Genomic DNA, 20,120 nt, shown 5'->3' with positions numbered 1-20,120 from the left:
GTCCGTGCTGATGCTGCGCGAGGGTGCAGGTCGGTAAAAATTATGAGATTTTACCGAAGCGTCATGCATAAACTGAGCTTAATATTGTGACCTGAATAATCATGATTATCGATTAACCAAATAATCTTGACATCCCTATTCATAGTACAGTTGTAAATCTCTAATAACAGAGGTTGTTAAGCCATTTATATGTCAAAGTGTCTACAACAACTGTGTCATAATTGCCAATTCAGTGGCGAGTTGGAAATTAAGACACTTACCTGGCCTCTCACACAGGCTGCCGTTGACTGGGTTGATGCAGGTTTGAGCCTTGAGTCCACTAGAGGCTGGTTCTGCTAAATATCCACAGAATCCTGCATCGCTGGGTTCACCGGGGAGCCATTGCAGAGATGTGTTTGTGAACGGGGACATGTCCTCCCAGCACCAGTAAGACACATTTATCTTCCGCAGTCCAACCCACGGAGTCACCATCGCCTTGTACTGCAAACACAACAGACAAATATCAGATCACTTCAAAGTCTCAGATTAGAAAACATCAAGATCAAAACAATGCACGACAAATTGTGAAAATTCAGACCTTTTGCAACAAGATTGGATTGAACAATATTCAAGACTGCCTTCACATGGCATGTAAATGCCTGTTGCAATGTGCCACCTACTTGGTTAAGGTGATAGTAAGGTTAAGATATACTTTATTCATCCTTAAAGGGAAATTTGCCCTCTGCTTTTGGACCATCCTTCAGTGTCGTTGGAGCATCCAGTTAGGAGTTGTGGGCGTCGCAGGGACCCATCTCTAGATCTTAAGCTTGCCTTGGTCAGGAGTCACGACCACCTTAGCTGGAGGTGGGCAAACCAAAGAACATGCAGACTTTGCACAGAAAGGTACTACGCCCCTCGGAGTCAAACTCAGGACCTGTTTGTTGTGAAGTGAGTGCTAGTCAACGTGCTGCCACAATAAGGCTGGGCAATATTGACATAAATGTATAACTCAATACTTTTTTGGATTATCTTGATAATAATATTCAGACAATACTTTTAAAATCCAGCAGACATGTGCTAAAATGTTCCTGTAAAGGTCTTAGTTTAGGTTCAAGATTGCACAAATTGTGAAAATAAAATAAAAACACAGAACATGGAACAATACAGAATGTAACCAGAGAGCAAGAACCTAAATAAAAAGAACACAAGCAAAACGAAACATCCAAAGAAACAAAGTCATGGTACATGTCCCATCCGGTCCAAAGTCTGTCAAATATTATATCCACTTCCAAACCAAATCAGAATGTCATGCCTTCCATTTGTTTAATGTCTGTTACTATGTCTGTCCAGTCCTTGGTTACCGGCGCAGCCCACGTCATCCAGCTCCCTCCCACAGCCAAAGGCACAGTGGCCCGCCTGGCTGTCGGTCTCTCACACCCGTCATTAATATATCCAGTAGAATCTGTGTTCAGACCACCAATGCATCAATCTACAATCTAGATATAATTTCCCCCGAACGTTACAATCCCGGTCAGAGAGCTACAAAGGTCTCCGCTTTGTCCAATTTCCAGGCCAAAGTCTCGTCTTTTCTAGCCAATGGACCTAAAATCAACCACAACACTGCAGAAACTCTTGATTGGGAAACGACCTTAGATGCTTTTGTCATTTTTTGAGGCCATTTAGTTGCAATTATTCTTCTGTTCCAACTGCGTATCTCCAAATCAACTATTATACATTTTTCAATACTTCTCCAATCTCGACGCTAGACCTAAACAAATGCAAATAAGAATTGAATTTAAAAATCAATTTGTGCTCTTTTCATATCAAAATATTCTCCACTGAGCTAAACAAGAGTGAAATTGCAAAACCTCTTCTATCTGCACCTTGAATACCCCCAGCTCCTCCATGTACACACTGCAGATCATATCTTTATATTACGTGTGCTATTGCGAGTGGCAGCAGTGAAATGAAGATAAGTAAAGCCGTTCGTCAGTCTGTCCTTCACACCTTCACCTTTATTCACCGCTGCCTGACCTGCCTGGGATGATCTAGCCTCGCCTGCAGAGGAGAGTCGATGGCCAGGGATAGATTTCGGGATGTTTGCTCTAACGGAGCGCGTAAGAGATGTCTGAGCTCTGAGGAACTGTTCTGTTAATGGGAGATTTGTTTCATGCTCACTGGCCCACGAAAACCAAAGACAAAACATCCCTGTGTCGCTCACCTATTGACAAAATGAAAATCCCAAAACAAAAAAGTACAAGGAAGACAGGGAGTTTTGGGAAAGAGTTTGTTTTTACTATTCTGAAAAGTTGCACTTGAAAGACAAATACTGTTTATCTTCAAATCCATCTTTATACGCTATATATTCACGTTATAATAAAATGATGTAATTTAACCTTATATTAATTCCCCTTTTATTTTCATGTGGAGCAGCATAAATTCTCAAACAAAGATTGCGTGTGACAGGAAATGCACAATGCACCCACTTTGGCTTCAGTGTCAACAGTGTACAACAGCAGACACATTACAACCTATTTAAAAAGGTGCACTTCATCAATATTTTGGCTGACTCCATGAACGGCTTTAAATTCATCTTATATTTATTCCATTACAGGTATTGATATAAAAAAAAAGAAGTAACAAAAAACATCGTAAATAAAATAATGCATTCCTACAGATCATAGAGTTAGACATGATAATGTAGAGTATTCTAATCAAAGTTCACATTTAAATTAAACTTTTTTTTTTGGGCAGTTAAGACTCACATAAATGACTTTACTCAAGGCAAGAATATAGAGAAAACTTTGAGTTGGATGAATAATTTTAGTTTTGATCATATAAATTATTTTTTTCAGCATAACTAAAAGAATCACTAAAGCAAATGTTGAGAAGGAAGAATGTTTGACCAGGTGGACACTTTAGTAGTATTTGCAACATCACTGTGACAAAAACTGCGCAAACAGGCACGTTTTTGAGCACCCTTGGCTCTTACCACCACGCTCATGATCTGCAGCTCCTTCAGCACAAAGTCCACTTTCTTCTGAGTGGTGAGAGAGGCCAGGACGGCGTTGTGGCTGCGACAGGCCAGTTTGGCGTTGTCATACGAGTCTTTGGCTGTGATGAACTTCAGGCAGGAGTTTCCAACGAGATGCCAGCTTTCACCACAAACGTTCTCTGCAAAATAACAACATCTGTATTGACAATGCAGATTTTCTAATTCAGATAAAGTATTACAACGATTATCTTTTTGTTGGTGTTATTGCTATAGTCATTTTACAGTGTTGAATTGTTATGTAAACCAATAAATCTTCTACAAGATGAATGTATTGTGTTAAATGAATACAAACTAAACAATGTAACAAGCTAAGTTTACATAAATATTGCAACAATGAAATTTCCCCATGTGTGGACAATAAAGGATTATCTTATCTTATCTTAAAGACAAAAAAACTGTAGATTTATAATATTATGTTAAAATGATATGTTTATACATTTATCTTAAGGGCGTTTTCAGGATTTTAAGCAGTATGATTGATCTCAGAATAGGATCATTGTAAGGATTTTAGAATAAAAAAAACAATCCAAAAAATAAAGAAGGCACAAGTAAATATGGCATAAGCCTAGTCTACAATCTAGTGTTGTTTTGAAATATTGATCTTCTATCCGGTGCTGTATATGATCATGGGTCTGACAGGTGTCAAAACAACAACAGGTGTCTGGTGCCTCTGTGTGCTGTACCGGGCAGAGAGATGCACTCCTGGTTCCTGGGCTCCCACTGACAGTTCTGGTCCACGGCGCAGCTTTTACAGCTCGTTTTCTTGTTGCAAACGTAAGAAGGGTTGTCCCTTGGGCAGCCGTCAAACTCCGAGATTGACCCCTAAAATATAACAAAACAGAATACGACACCGTTCAGTTTTAGTTTTTTTGTTTTTTCTTTCCCCCCCATCAAAATGAGGATTTACCCATAAAATTGGAATACAGTTTTTACAGGTCAATTTTAGCAGAGAAGTGAAATTATTTAGGTCCCAGCATTCAATGAGTCCTAATTATAATAAAAAACAAACAAAATTGTGCATTATTTAATTGCAATATGCATTATATTCATCATGGCTTCCCTGTGAGGAATCAAACATGATACACAGTGAATCTTGTTAGTTGTATTAATGACATGTTATAATAAAATATTCATATGGCATGTGTCATTAACATGTGGGTCTTTATTTAACAACTGAAATAGATAAAATGCTCAAATTCATCTATACTTTAAATCAGGATAATTGATTTAAATTGTGCAACAACATTAACACAATGTTCTGGACAAACCTGGAAAGACCACATTTTTATTACCACAGAAATCCTGAAGACATACACAAACAAACCAGAAGAGACATATGAGCCTGGCGTGTGCACCGCTCCGAATCCAAATGAGCCCAAATCTAATCTCCGGTTGATAAATCAGATTTGGAGTTTGGATGGAGAACGTGCTTCATCAGTCATTTATTTAATCATTATTCAAATACACCGACACGTCTCAATTTATAACTGTGAGCGAATTATAGGCTGCCCGTTATTTAAATGCGTCTTGTTACTACATTTATTTTCTCTTTTAATCAGTGTAAAACAAGATATTGTTCACTGTACAGTCAGACGCAAAAGCCCCAAAGCAAAATGTCATTCTGAACTGGATTAAAAACACTGGCTGCATTGGATTGTTTGAACAAGCGCGTTCAATCCATCACGAAACAATGAGGTAAACAAAAATTCTATTTAAAATGCTGTATATACTGTAATTTAGACCAGTTTAATCTCGCCCCAAGAACAGTTTATTTCCCTCTGCCGTTGGACTCATGAACACTTCATCACACATGTCACTTTAACAATTCACATCAACAACAATTCATCCATTTGCACTGTTGTTCTAATCTTACTGTATTATTTTGTCTTTAAGCCTATTTATTATATTATATTTAGCATGGTCTATATTATTATTCATTGTTTTTAAGTGTGTATAGTTAATGGCACAAATAAGAAAGTTCTCAGTAGTAGCTGTACATCTTTGTTGCCAGTTTCTAATTGTAATCTAGAATCAGAATCAGAAAGAGTTGTCAATGATCAGAATTCACAAACATAGGAACTTGTCTTGGTGATTCGGTGCAACATAAAAACAATGAACAATGAATGAATTAATCTAAGCTTCCTTAAACCACTATCACTATTGTCTTGGTAAATATGGCCTGGGAGCCAAATGTGGCCCGCAGACCAATTTTTCCTGGCCTCCTAGTGTATTGGACAAATGGTGTGTATATATATGCATATATATATATATATGCATATATATATATATATATATGCATATATATATATATGCATATGCATATATATATATATATATATATATATATATATATATATATATAAATTACATATTTTGACATTTTTAAGTTTAAAAACTTCTACCATTATAGCCATGTTTTGGTGTGAGACCGACCTGATATAAAGGTTCTGATTCTGAACATAAGGTGAGGTTGCACATTAAAGTCTTTTGAATGATTCACAGTCTTGAACATCAGTCTGTGCTACGGCAGCAAGATTAATCACCAACAAACCAAAACTTCATGCACAAACAACAAAACTCATGTGTTATTCTGCATTCAGTTTAAAAAGTGAACTTAGAACAGAATCATAAATCGCAAATCCAAATGCAATCGCAATACTTTCCAGAAAAATTGTAATCGGATATTTTTACCAAATCCTGCAGCCCTAGTCTGGGGCTTCCTGCTACCTGTACGTTTCAAAATAAGGCTCTCGATGGGAAAAAAAAAAAGTTTGGACACTTCTGTTGTAAAGACAGTAGTTTTGAGTTGTTTTTTTCTTACCGCGCTGGATGTGCAGTTGCTTGCCAAGGAGACGCACTGCGAGGAGCACCACTGGCAGCCGTTGGTGTTGGCGGTGCAGCTGTAGCAGTCCGTGTACTGGTCACACTTCTCGTTATCAGTGTCTGGAGAGACACATGGACAACAGCAGCTTTAGGACGTGAAATGTACACAAATATGGAAGATACTGCAAATGTGATTGCTAGCCCGTGTTGTGAATTCTAATTGCCTTCAGGACAATTTTGAAATGTTCCAATAAACACTTCACATGTCCAGAAGTGTTCGAGTGCCGAGTTAGCATAGCTGGGCGATGATTGGGGCAATGCAATTTGTGACATTTTTATCAACAATAAAGGGACATGCAAATGAAAACTGGGATAAATGATCAATATTAGGAAAAACTTTTGCAATTACATTTCTAATTGGATTAATCTAACAGGGTTTTCTTTTGAACAATAACTACGTATGCATTGTCGCTACCACTAATGTAACTCTATATATGGGAAAATATGATTGAAAGCTATTATGCGGTGCCTGGCCTGTCAAAAAATAAACGCGTGACTTTACAATCTTGAGGAATGAAAATGTTGAAAGCCTCGGGACAATGATTGAAATGTTCAGTAAGCATGAGTTTTAAAGAAAAACTGTTTGCAGCCCAGATGGAGACGTTTGAAAGTGGAGCAGTGCAAGAGCCACAGCAGCAGCAAAAGGCCAGGCGCTGTATTAGCTGTGTGGGAGATTTTTGCTCCATAGTAGTTTCCATCTGTTGACTCTGGACTGGCTCTGAGAAATGAGGGCAGCATGTTGTGGAAATCGAAGATGTTTGTGACAAATGACAAACTGCAGCGGGAGAAACTCAGTGGGGAGCCGAGAGGCTGCTCTGTCCCCAGTGATTACCTGCAGCAGAGACCAGACCGAGCATGGAATCATGGGAAATGGGCATCACATGACTTTTAGGTGTGTGTGTAAGTGGGTGGCTGGGATGAAATAAGACTTCTAAATAATACACTTCTATTTAATTTAATTCAACCATAATATTTCAGAAACATTTTTGCAAGTATTATCTAAAAGTATTAAAATGGCATCTATAGTGTCAAAGCATTCATATGGACTGGTATTCATGAGCCAAGAGTGGCCTGCAGGGATTGGATTTAAAGTACATTTCCCATTTCAATCCAACCAAACAATTGTATTGATTCAGTAAGCAAAGTATAGAGTTTTTCATTTTATTCAACTAGAATATTTTTTGAAACAAAATTGAAATACATTCCTGTTCCCCTTTAAACATGACAAAACTGAGCTTTAGACATTTGTATTGTTTAGTTTTTGAACAGCTAAATTTATTTTCAGGTTTGTAAAAATAACATCCCTCTAAAGTGTTTAAGTGCTCCATTAGAATACATGGAAATACATCTCGAGTGATTCACTGCCCCGAATGCACTCTGGCGTCCACCTTTTGTCTGCTTTTTCGCAGTTGGAGAGATTTACATTTGCGTTGGCAGCGTGTGACTAACAAGCAGCTCCTGACAGACTGTGCATCTCATTGGACACGAGTCTGGAGTCTGGAGTCCCAACACAGAAATCCCTAATCATCTTCTACTACCAGAGATGCACAATGCGGGTTACATTTAGCGCATCTTTTAGAGAAATTTGTTGTCGTTTTGCCTCTTTTGATTCACTGCAAAACTTTTTGGATTAAACCATACTCTCAGCAGCCATTTTGTCTGTGAAATAGTGGAAACAAGCGAAAGGTGCTCATGTCTCAAGACTTTGTCCATTTCTTTAAGATGTTGTTCTTATTTTATGAAGCTTAGAAAAAATAAAACTGATGAATGGTAAAAAGAAGGTTTCAAAGGCAGTCATCTTGATGTTTTTGAACGTTTTTGAAAGGCATTTGTAAAGTTATAAGCCGGCCAGTGGAGTTTGAATTGTATACTGCCCTGAGCTTGGATTAGTCCTGTTCTGAACCTTGGCAAAGAACAAGCCAGTCAAATTCTCATCAAGCTCTTGGCATCTGAGGCAGAACAAAACGGTAGAACAATCTGAAACTAGACGAGCAAGTAAACAAAGTCAGAACAGGATCAGATGATAACTCCTCCTCCTCATTTTTAAAGTCTTTAATGACGAGAAAGAGTGGCAATTTTACGTCATTAAAGAGATGATTTTTAGCTTTTTTTCCAGTTCTGTTCCTCCTTTGAAACCTTTACTGCCATGAACCCCAACTGGACGAATGAGGGTTTACAACAATTTAAAATGGCTGAATATTCAAATTTTGTCTGATTCTTTTACTAATTGGGTAATATATTATTGTGTAGTTTGCCTTTACTGCCCCTTACCTTCACCAACCTCAGACGCAGGGCACTTACAGGATCTGGTGGAGCAGGAGGGAGGCAGTTCGGGTGTGGTGACGCTGTTGTCCCAGGGCAGGCAGGACTCTTGGACGCTGTCCCACACACACTGGATCCCGGGCGCGGCCTGAGCACAGGAGGAGGCGGAGGAGAAGGCGGAGCAGCTGGGCGAGGTGTACACGAGGACGTTGCTGAGGAGCAGGCTGTTGAACCCCCCGAAAACGTACATCACACTGGGAGAGGGGAGAAAATGAGTTGTGTTTTAAATACATGTAATAAACAACTACTGCGACTCAGGTTGGACAATAAATCTGTATCAGTGATATTGGAGGGGGTAAAATCTTGGTTATCGACTACAGCAGCGGGATGAATATCGGATAATACTATCGGCTCAAAAGAAAAATCTGAATTGCCCCATTCCTAATTCAGACTGCAACAAAGTCATCTATAGTCAAAGCTAATTGTAGCTGTTTTCCTTTTTTACTTAAATACTTGATTAGATGTCAGCAGCCTTAAAATCTAAAATGTGTAACAAAAGACACATTATAAATCTCAAAAGTGTAAATTTGGGATATTTAACCATTTAATTTAATCTAATGCAGAACATTAGGGCTGCAACGATTAATTGACTACTCGTGACAAGTCATCTTTAAAAACAAATTAATGATAATAATTTTGATGATTATATTCGTTATCTTGACTATATAAACTATACAAACTCTAAAACGCATTCACAAATACCTTTTTATAACAAAAACAGTGGCATTATTCAACCAAAATGTCAAACAAGAATAACCAATTTAACCTTGAAGCCCGAAGTCACATATTTCAACTTTTATTTGGTTGATAATGTTTTTAAAGTCAAGAAGTACAAAATTGTTTGACAAGTCAACTCTCACCGGACATTTTGTTTAGTTTTATGTTACACTATTGCATTGGGTCATATTCAGGTCATTTCCCTCAATGTGAACAAAATGTACAGACATTTTCCTTTCCATCCCTACTCTACAGCAAGCCGTACCCTCTTTCCTCTTTATCTGGCACGCTGTAAATCTGCAGAGCTTTGTCTATAAGGGCTGCCTCCTCTCTCGGGAATCATAACTCTGTGTAAATCCCTGCCACGGGCCCCTCTCTCTGCTGTGTGCCCGCCTTCAGATCCCCTGTGGAGCGGCCCTCTGCACGGATACACTGTCCAGGGCATTTCTGCACACGTCTGCCCCAGTAGCCCAGAGATTAGTCCGTGCGTAGCCCCGAGTGTGCGGCGGGGGCGGCAGGGCACCAGGTATTATTTGAAACGGCCTGATCAAAAGTCTCCGCGGATCAAAAAAGGGGCAAACTTCAAACTCTGGACGTCCCGCTGTGAGCTCAGATTAGAGAGAGAAGACGAAGAACAAGAACTGCTTCATTTTTCCTTTTCATTTTGGAAAGTATGAGCCACAGGGGGAGCAGACGGAGGCAGGGTCAGCAAATTGCTACAAAATGTCTTTCTAACATGCTTTTATTTTGTTCTTAGAGCTCTACACATAAATAGATTCCTCATGAGCACACCATTACTATTTATTTGTTTTGATTTTTTTTGGCCCGATGGCTTTAATAGACAGGAAAGGACAGTGTGAAATTGGGATGAGAGAGAAGGGAGGACATGCAGTACATTGTCGGAGTCAGGATTCAAACTCATGAGGAATTTAACATAGAAATTATACCTTAGGAATAATCAAAGTCAAAGCAAAGCTGGCTTCCAATTCAAGCAATCCAAAGAAGACACATTTAAGAGAAAATTATTTGAAAAGGCAAGGCTTACTTTTGTTATTGTCTAATCAGAAAAAGTTTTTATTGCCATTGTAAGTGAAAATTCAAACTAGGAACTTGCTAGTAAATATAAACTAGGTTAAAATAAGTCATAAAAAGTGTAAAAAGAATTGACTTAAATATGTATGTATAGTAAGTATGGACAGAACAGCAGGGCAGAAGTGTTGTTGTAAAAGTAAAAATCCCATCGCTTAATGCCTTTAGAAAGAGTTGAGAAATGCTGCTGTGTTTGTTCTTCAGCGCTCGGTTTATGTCGCAGCAGTTAAAGTAGTTGTAGCAGCGGTGGCAGTAAAGAAACGTTGTTTACTTTTTGATGATATTATATCTGGTACAAAAGGCGCCCATGCAAAGATGCAGTCGTTCCTTGGAGCAAACTGACTGAACCAAAGGAGGATTTCTTTTCAAAATGGCCGACACTTTATCATATGAGCCATTCCGTTTCTCTTCCGAAAATGAGGTTTATACAGAGCAGGTTCTTCTGTGTGGAGGTTTTACGAGCACATTTTAAAGTCATTGTGTTTATCTAAATGAAGCCAAACTGCTTTAATACGCCGCGGTGTATAATAAATATGATTTAACCTGCAATAACCACAAGAGATTGTACACCGTGAAAATCTATTAAAAGGTTTCTCCAAAATCACCACACTAAGAGCAAATGGGTTTAGCCCTGTAAAAGCGACGAGGAATAACGCTGGTTTCTCCCCATTAAATAAGATATAGTTTTATGGACAGAACTGACGGTAATTTGATTTTGAGAAGACATTTTGTAATTTAAAAAGAGTCTATAGTCAATAATATCCACATCCAGAGCCTCCTATTCTGCCAAAAACGGTTCAATTCGTAACTTCAGACAGCCATTATAGGCATTACTGTCCAGGGAGCAATTTTCCAACAAATGGAGCTAACAAAGTGCTTCAAGTGAAGAGTATTTTTATCATGGGGAGTCCGAGGAGAAAAAAAAAGAAATCTTACAGGAGAAATAATAGCTTTGCCAACTGCCATACGCAGTGCAGTTCATAAATGGAATAGTTTCTCAAACATTAACCTGGAGAACTTAAGATATAATAACAGTCAGAGATGAATAAACAGTTCATTTGAGTGTTTTTTTAATGAGAAAGCCTAATTAAATCATTAATAACTGTCCAGAAAACTAAGGTTAGTACCTATATATTTAGAACATTTATTTAGTCTAACGTCTCTAGACATCTGATGAAAACGGAAGTTCGACCGCTGAAACATTAAAATATATTAAAAATAAACGCTTTATTAATGCAAAGGTTGATAGTTCCTATGTATTCTCTTGAGTAAAATGCCAAATATGAATGGGCGCTGGTAAAAACATTACACCTTAAACTCAAAAATAAGAATTCTGTTTTACAAAAGGAATTGACAAAAAACAAACAAAACTAAATTAGTATCAATTATATTCATCTCTATGGATATCGAAAAACAATATAATACTTTGTGAATAAAGTTGAAATGAATCTGGCACATACTCATCGTTGAAGACAGCAGAGTGGCCGAAGCGGTTGATGTCGTGGAACAGATCGGGTCGCGGGAGGACGGTCCACTCATCACACGCTGCAGGGATACAGAGAGGTCAAAGGTCAGAGTAATCAACCACAATTCTGCAGTGTCAACAGCAAGACGAGAGTGAAGTCTTTAACAACCCAACATAACCTACCAAATTGAACATTGCAAAACATTTACGAACATAGACATTGTAGAAAAAGATTCAGTTGTAGTCATCTGGACACAATTGTTAGAAAGTGTCCGGATGAGAATGGAACACTTCTGGACGAATGAGGGATTACACATGGCAGATATATTTCCTAAACCATGCACAGAAGTTATTAAGCCATCACTTTCTGCTGCCGAGCATTTGTTGTACAGTGGCAGAAGTATAATTAAGTGACAAAGATGTGATGTACTGGTTAACGCTACTTCATTTATTTGTTCCTTGTCTTCTCATAGAAAAAGCCGAGTCAGTGAAGTAGAATAAATCAGGAAATGTGGAGTAGATAATATTATTTTGCCAAAGCATCTGCTTCACAGCTCGCCTATGGAGTGCAGACAGGTGTGAGACCGACGTAAATATAGATATTTATAGAAGTGTGGGGCCTGTTGATCCCCCACCTGAGGCTGTCGTAAGTACCAGAAGAGCGCACAGGCAAAACTAAACAAAAAGCAATGTTTAGGACATATTTAGAAGTATAACATGTTATGTATGTAACATGTTATAACATGTAAATATTACTGTCATTGTGAACCAAGTATAGGCCTAGCTTATAAAACAAGTCAAGTCAGCTGCCAACAATCCGATTCGGCCCACCGTGCTGATCTGGTCCTGGTCCTGGAATTGGCCTTGGAGAATTGGTCCTGGATTGGTCTTTGTTTAATTCTGCTTTAGACCTGGTTTAGACCTGGTTTAGTCCTGGTTTGGTCCTGGTTTGGACATGGTTTGATTCTAGTTTAATCCTAGCTGATGATCATGGTTTAGACCCAGTTGGTACTAGTCCAGGCCAAGTTTTTTTTTCCACAAAAATCTAAAGTTTAGCCATTAGTTGGAACCATTTAACCCAGTTTCATGCGTCTACTGTGTTTGTATTGAACTGTATTTTTAGACCACAGGAAATTAAGGACACCGGAAATTAGAAAATTTAAGGTCATATAAGATATGGTGGTTTCTAGATTAAAAGAGATAGCTTCAATCATTATTACGGAAGTCATGTACGGAATACATTTTAAGCCATGACTAGAATAAAAATTTTGTTTTCCCTCATATAATGAAACTCATTATTATGATGAAGCTCTCTGCATAAACACAAACATGACATTTCCCTCGCTCCTCTTCTTAGTCGTCATCTTGGCGAGAGTGACATTCTGATATATTAACTCCGAAAAGAAGTTACCGAACTTCTTAAACTTCTTGACATTTTGTGACAGCAAGTTTGTGTCATATCAGAAATGTCTACAAACAAACAAGTGATCCAACTGCAGTGCCAACAAAGATATTTAGGACAAATGTGTAAATATTGCTGTAAATGTATTCTCCATCTTAACTCCAGTCCTCGCAGGATGAACACAAAGGCCTGGAAGAGTTAAGTGTGAAAGTCAAAGCTCTTTGCAGCCGGTCCATCACTGCAGTACATCAGCTTCACATCCCACAATGCAAGTCATCATTGTCTCCCACAGCCAGTAATGGCCAAGCACTGTAATACTGTATGTTTGTAGGTGAACAGTGCCCTCTAGTGGCTCAAACCAGACTTGCATGAAACTGACTTGAAGCAAGCTTATCCCGGAGTGTCAGGACAGTGGACAGCTCCTAAAGTCATTGCTGTAATTGAGTTCAGCCAGTAAAGAAGGGGCAATTAGTCGCCTTTTTGTGCGCCAATCTTGACTATAATTATCACACGATTACAGTACTTTGGTGGATGACCGGACCAACAGATGGAGAAGGGAAAATCCTCCACTCTCCAATTACAACATGACACAGAGGTTAAGATTAGGCCAGAGCTGATGAGAAAATACAGTACTTAACTTATAGCTATACTGTCATTTATTAAGAAAGTTTTGTGTCAAATAAGCTGAAAAAGTAAAGTGTTTCAGGCCACAGCAGACAGGGAAAGCCTCTCAAAAACTGCAGTATTGGAGATGCTCTGATTAGGGACGACACAATATCAAATTTAGTGCCAAGATTATTGCGAGAAGAAACCTCAAGATTCAGCAATTGTTCACAATTATTAACAATTATTAACACCATGACCAAACAACAGTGAAATCCTTAATTTTCTTTCATTGCAATGGCTCGACTCTTAACGCATGACCATTCCTGAAGAGTGTGACCAGCTTTATGAAAACAAACTTTCAAAATGATTGTAGTTAAACAGAAAAAAGCATCTTCAATTTAAGTTTACTTTATTAGAGTACGCATTTCTTATTTTTATTATTAGTTATTATAAAGCACTTCCACTTTCAAGGCACTCAATGATTCTAAAAAATAATGACAATTTGGTTGTTCTTCTGATTTATTGTAATCGGAGTACACAGGATTAGTAATTAACTGAATAATCTTGACATAGCTAGCTCTGAATCAGTAATAGCCAGCAAACATAATAATAATGCATTAGTGTTGTTTTCCAGGCACTGAAAAGGCCCTTTTTGTCATTTTGTGCGTTATTTATTCACTCCACACGGCATTACCATCAAGGAAAACAATTGATATGTCTTATCTTGCACAAAACAAGCCTCAGATTTAACCAGTCCTGTTGGCAAGTATATTTTTGTTTCCAAACAGGGTACGTTTCATTGTCAAATTTGGGAATCGTGGGTGAACAGATAAATACAGCAGAACATGGGATTTAATTAACGCCTCTGCTTGTGCCATCACAATATCCACCCCCTCTTCAAAACCACGGATCTGACAGCAACAGCCTTGTCCCATCACACAGCCACCTTGATATTGTAATTTTAGGAGCCGTCAGTCAAGTTTGTAACAGAGAAACAGAAAGGCTTAGGGGCTCTTCAATGTGATGGGGAGTTCATCTTCACTGATGCGTTAATGAGAGGCGTATGAGAGGAAAAGACCGTGGGAAGCTAACAATACGGGCTATGACGTGTAAGAGATGAGACAAAATTGACCACATCTCACTCATTCCTTTGCAAGATTTGTATTTGCTACCTATTGTAGCAAAGGCTAAACTATAAATAGGTTTTACACAATATTTTAAAAAGGAAAAACTGTCTGCAAAAAATACAATGAATAAAAGGCATAATAAATGGCTTTATGACAATGGGGGGGGAATGGTCTAAACTACAGGGAGATTCTTTATAAAAGGTTGTTGTTGTTCTTTTAGATTATGTCAATTAAGATTGTTCAACCTTATGTTTATGTCGGTGTTAAATGACGTGCTTGTGACTAAAAAGAATATTTTTGTCCATCCATCCATCCATTTTCTACCGCTTGTTCCCTTTCGGGGTCGCGGGTGACTGGAGCCTATCCCAGTGACTTCGGGCCTTAGGCGGGGTACACCCTGGACAGTGGCCAACTTGTCGCAGGGCCAACACAGAGACATAGACATTACAGACAGTTCACTCTCACATTCATTCACTAGGGCCAATTTAGAGTCACCAATTTTACCTAACACATGCATGTCTTTGGACGGTGGGAGGAAGCCGGAGAGAACCCACGGTAACACGGGGAGAACATGCAAACTCCACCCAGAGAGATCATGTGATGTTGGTCTGGTCCGGGAATCGAACCCATGATCTCCTTCTTGGGAGGCAAGAGCGCTATCCGCCTTTGCCACCGTGCACCCAGAGAATATTTTTGTGTAAAATAAAAAAAAATGTGTAATGAAACGGAGCAGCAGAACTATAAGTCAAATAGTCTGGAGACTGTAATAATGCCACTTATTTGGGGGGTTCTCCTTTAACTCAAAATCAAAGCATCATCTTTTCCTCTAGATGGAGCCATTTCTCTGTTTCTCATAAGAGTGTTCCTCACTGATGTCTCTGGGTCTTCTACTCCAAATCCGTCCCATGCATTGTTCTGGACCAGCCACTCTCGATGGTGGGACAGAAGGTACGAGGAGATTGCTTGGCCCACTTGCTCCACATAGTTTTCTCTTCTGTTTGTCTTCAGAGACTGGCACACAACGGCCCCGAATGAGATCAGGCTGGCGACACAACCCCAGTTGGTGGTGCCGTCTTCAAAGATGCTCTTGGCCACTTCACTGATGAGCGCTACACCGTCTCCTCTGTCCTCCAGAGACAGTCTGTTTATCATAAGGCTCTCCACCACTCTCTTCATTGTAGTCAGCGCTGGCCTTTTCCTCCTGTTGGACTGAGAAATCCCAGCGATGACTTTGAAAAAGTCGCTTAGCAACTGCTTTGTGACGCACTCCAACGGGTTGCGCTCCGCCAAGGGGAACTCCGGCGTGACCGGTAGAGAACCAACTGAGTCTTCGTAGTTTTCCTCCCGCATGTTTTTGGCCAATAGTTTGTTTTTCACGACTAGAGCCGTCGGTCGCGGATGCGGGGAGCCGCCGGAGCCGCCGGAGCTGACGAAGCTGCCATTCCCTTTGCGAGCATCCATATTTGCCGCGGGCCTAGTTACCTGCGCGGAAGAATCATGCGCAGCGCCGCCTGTGACTCCATGGAATAAGTCCGTGTTTGAGAGTTTCAAAGTTGTCCGTTTCACAGGAAAATTCACAATATTCATCTTTGCTGATGAATACAACACGAATTTGGGCAATTGCAATTGAGTTGCTCAAAGTTATCTGCTTGTCCGCTCAACAGAATCTCAGAACATCAGAATCAGAGTGGCGTCGTCCTGTCGTGTGCAAAAGTATGACTTCTCCAGCAAGATATTCAAACTATAAATAATTGACAGGGGTGTTCACATTATCATAAACTAATAAAAATGTACTAAAACCTCCTTAAAACAAATAAACCCATACACATTTATCCAAACACAAATATATACATAAACTATGTACTATGGGTCAACATATTCTATTGTTAAATACTTCATACTTAAATCAGAACTAGTATAGATCTGGACCTTTACAATAATGATTTTATTTATGAGGTGAACGTTTGTTTAACTCCAGTGTCCAGACTCCTGACCTCCTGTCTAACCACACACAGCCTGCTCCGCTCGCTGTACTTCTGTGGGACAGTGTGAATGCAAAACAGCCCGGCGCTCAAAGGGACAGACTGTGGCATCAGCACATTCACTGTGAGGTGCTGATGTGCTGAATGTAAAATGTACCCGGGCCAAAAGAAGGGCACTTTTTCACAACTGTAAATTGACAACATTTTAGGAAGATATTGTTGCATTTATAAAGTGTATTTTATCATTCTCAATCTTATATTGGCCTATATTGGTCAGCAGAGTTTACATTGAATCACAGCCTGACCTTTTCATATTTACTTTGATTTATCACCCTCACAGTGGTAATTGTTTGCTTCAACTACTTACTCTACAACTCCTGCCGTTCTATCATCAGACTTCGGAACACAAAGCACAAAATGTAGGTGCTTTATATAGCCAATTCATTTGACCGATCCTTTAATGTGGCTAGACCAAACTGTCAAACTGGTACACTCTTGATGCATACATTGAACAGACTATACATTTGGCTTACTTTTAAAATGCACTGGACAGCACAATGAGAATTTGATTGTAAGAATAAAACCAAAAAGCATTGGAATCCCTTTGAGCAATACTAATTTAGATAAAGTTATTGTATGGTACAATTTATTCTAAACTCATAATGCATAGTGATGTCACATTTACCCAGGTTGTAGGAGAGGAAGTCTGAGGAGAAGCACTTTGCTCCGTGGCTCATGGACGTGTCGTTGTGGGTGTTTCCCCCAAAAACCAGCATCGTCCCGCTCACAATCACCGCCGTGTGCAGGTAACGGAAGAAGCCACTGTCTCTCAGGATGGTCCTACCAAGCATGTGCAAAAGTAAGAGGTTACCGAAACGCTTTTGAAACCTTGAAAAAAAGAAAAGACTAAATGCACAGGAGCTGTCAAATTGAATAATATGGAATATGGATGGACATGATACTGCTGATCCAATTATAAATGATGGTAGTAGTTGAGGGCAAAAATGCTCAGATGCTTAAAATGTCTCAAAAAGCCTACCTAGCCAAAAATGACACTTTTATTTCTAGCGCTTGGAATACTGAAACCCTTAAATCTACAGAATGTGCGTTAAAAATGTAGCTTCACTGGTGCGTGAAAAGTGAATCTTACCACTTCCTCTTGTCCACATCAAACTTGTACAGGTCTCCCGCCAGGCCGTACTTGTTAGCGCTGAATGCCTTGTATCCTCCGTGGATGTAGATGGCTCTGGTCCCAGGGTCAAATACTGAACTGTGGCCGTAGCCGCCCTGCACCAGCGCCCCGTCTGTGGACACTATACTCCATGTGTTTATCCCTGCAGACACACACAGGTTCAACAGTGAGTGAGGGGGTGCATTCCAACCAGCCCCGTTTAGTCCTGAGGTAGAATTGGTCTTGTCCTGCCCCAACCCAGTTATGCCACAGGACAGCTACTCTGCATTGATGGATATGCAGACTAATGTTCATTAGCAAGGTTGGGACGAGAGACTCAAGGTGGGGGCTCAGTCTCGGCAATCTGCCCAGCCAGTCGGGACCCCCCTCTTAGAACACTGAAAGCTGAAAGAAAGCATATTACAAGGGGAGGGAGGACGGGTCGAGAGATCAGACTCAAGCAGTGACTGAGGCGTTAGGTTGGTATAGGAAGGCTTCTGGGTAAAAGAGGTATTGTCCGAAGATAGAGGTGGAGGCGTGGTCCTGGAACAACTAATTGTATTAATTCAGGGCAGGGACAGGTCTGCTATCTTGGTCTTGGCAGTACTGAGTAAGGAGAAATAATAACTCGCCCCAGTCTCCTCCCGGTCTGGTGTAAGTTCAGTTCCGTGTTTAGTCCCAGTTTATGTACCGGTAGTATGTGAATTTTTATTTTATTTTTGAATTTAGGATTCCCATTAGTTCCCAATTCCAGTGGCAATAGCTATTCTTCCTGGGTTCCACACAAAACAACACATAGACAATTACATATAAATGTAGATTCCACAATTATACATGTACATTTTGTTAGTGAATAAGTTTTACAAACAAGCAATGTCAGTCCCACATGCAAATGTTTATCCCTTAAAATGTTTAATTTACATATGCAAATTTAGAGATTCAAAGACTGTCACCTGTTTTTAATTTAAGAACATTTCATTTAAATACAAAATATCAAATTTACATACAATTATGCACTCACAAGAGACCCCCTACTGTATGGTTGCCAAAGCAAACTTGGAAAACAAAATAAATTAATATTTCATACTGGATGTTATTAATAGGCCTTCATATGTAGCTTCCCTGATTTTTTTTTTTTTGCAGTTTATATAATAACAACATGCTGCCCGTCTTGCAGCCGTTTTCTAACTACATCAACCTCTACATAAGATAAAGAATAAGCCAGCAAAGTTTCTGCATAAACCCAAAATAAAGCTTTAGCTGACGTACTGAACTTCCATCTCATTAATTAAATTTGAAGGCAGTAGCTCTGGGACACATTAAATATGCACAGACACGTTTTTCTAGATTTTGGGACACTCACCAATGTTATACTCCTGCACTTGGCTGATGTATCCGTACAGAGGACAGTGCCCGAACAGGACGAGCATCACAGGATTGTCGCCGTCGCGGAGGGGGGGCACAATGTGGGCGGAGTGTCCCACCACGGCGTACTGGTCCTTGGCCCGAGGGTTGAGCTGGACCCAGGTCTGGTTCTGGATGTGGAAGACCCAGAGCTGACTGGACACGTTCCCGGTGGAGTCGATCTTCCCTCCGTACATGTAGATCTTACCCTAAAAGAATAGCAACATCATCAATAAAGACTCAAAATAGATGATATTAGTTATTTTTAGGTTAACAAACATATAGATCAATTGTAATATAAGGTAGTGTCATACTTAAAAAAAAAAAAAAATCCAAAAATGTATAATATACAATGAATATGCATGTAATCGATGCAGCAATTCAAATAAAGGAAGCTTTATGGCGCGCTTTGAAAAATCTCGATAAAGTTAACAATTAACATTTAGATTGTTGGGTAACACTTACTTATTCCATGGACAAATAGTTTATTAAGAAAGATTCAGTCCGAACCCTAAAGAAGTTGCTTAACACTTAATAAACTATAATAACTACACCTTATGTTGCCTCAATAAAACAAGAACAAAGACTCTGTACTCTGTGTGATGCTCTGTAAATACTAAAAAATCCCTCAGTAGAAATGTTCTCTACAGTATTTAAATCTAATAATCTTATTGGTCGAGTAGGAAATGCATTTTTTTTATTCTCCGGAACTACTTGACATTTCCTCTTGACTCTGCTCCAGTCTGAGAGCAGACAAAATAAGCATCTGGCATTTTGCCTCTGAGGCCAACACAGGATATGGGAACTATTTGACAGGGGGACACCGGTGGTCCTGCTGCTCCTGCTGCTCCTGCTGCTCCTGCTGGTGCTGTGGAGGTTTGAGGACTTTTAACAAGACTAGAATTAATTACACAAGCT

The 20,120-nt window shown here is 39.5% G+C and overlaps 1 protein-coding gene across 2 annotated transcripts in view; it reads right to left on the bottom strand.

The window, feature by feature from the left end:
* The window catches only part of atrn (attractin), a 157,903-nt gene that overhangs the window by 99,945 nt on the left and 37,838 nt on the right, over positions 1-20,120 (bottom strand). The window contains exons 8-16 of one of the 2 annotated variants that reach the window (XM_072457533.1): positions 19,162-19,411; positions 17,778-17,961; positions 17,313-17,467; positions 11,506-11,590; positions 8,189-8,433; positions 5,856-5,977; positions 3,718-3,856; positions 2,972-3,153; positions 261-480 (exon numbers count right to left, since the gene is read on the bottom strand). In XM_072457533.1, coding sequence (XP_072313634.1) covers positions 261-480; positions 2,972-3,153; positions 3,718-3,856; positions 5,856-5,977; positions 8,189-8,433; positions 11,506-11,590; positions 17,313-17,467; positions 17,778-17,961; positions 19,162-19,411 — 1,582 coding nt within the window. The remainder of the gene's footprint in view (positions 1-260; positions 481-2,971; positions 3,154-3,717; positions 3,857-5,855; positions 5,978-8,188; positions 8,434-11,505; positions 11,591-17,312; positions 17,468-17,777; positions 17,962-19,161; positions 19,412-20,120) is intronic. The other variant, XM_072457531.1, reaches the window with a different exon arrangement.

The sequence above is a fragment of the Eucyclogobius newberryi genome, unplaced genomic scaffold (genome assembly GCF_026437365.1).
Source record: "Eucyclogobius newberryi isolate DKJ021-1_F unplaced genomic scaffold, fEucNew1.0.hap1 SCAF_21, whole genome shotgun sequence".
In the NCBI taxonomy this organism is placed as follows: domain Eukaryota; kingdom Metazoa; phylum Chordata; class Actinopteri; order Gobiiformes; family Gobiidae; genus Eucyclogobius; species Eucyclogobius newberryi.
The sequence above is the reverse complement of the archived record's forward strand: the minus strand, read 5'-3'. Positions and strand labels throughout refer to the sequence as shown.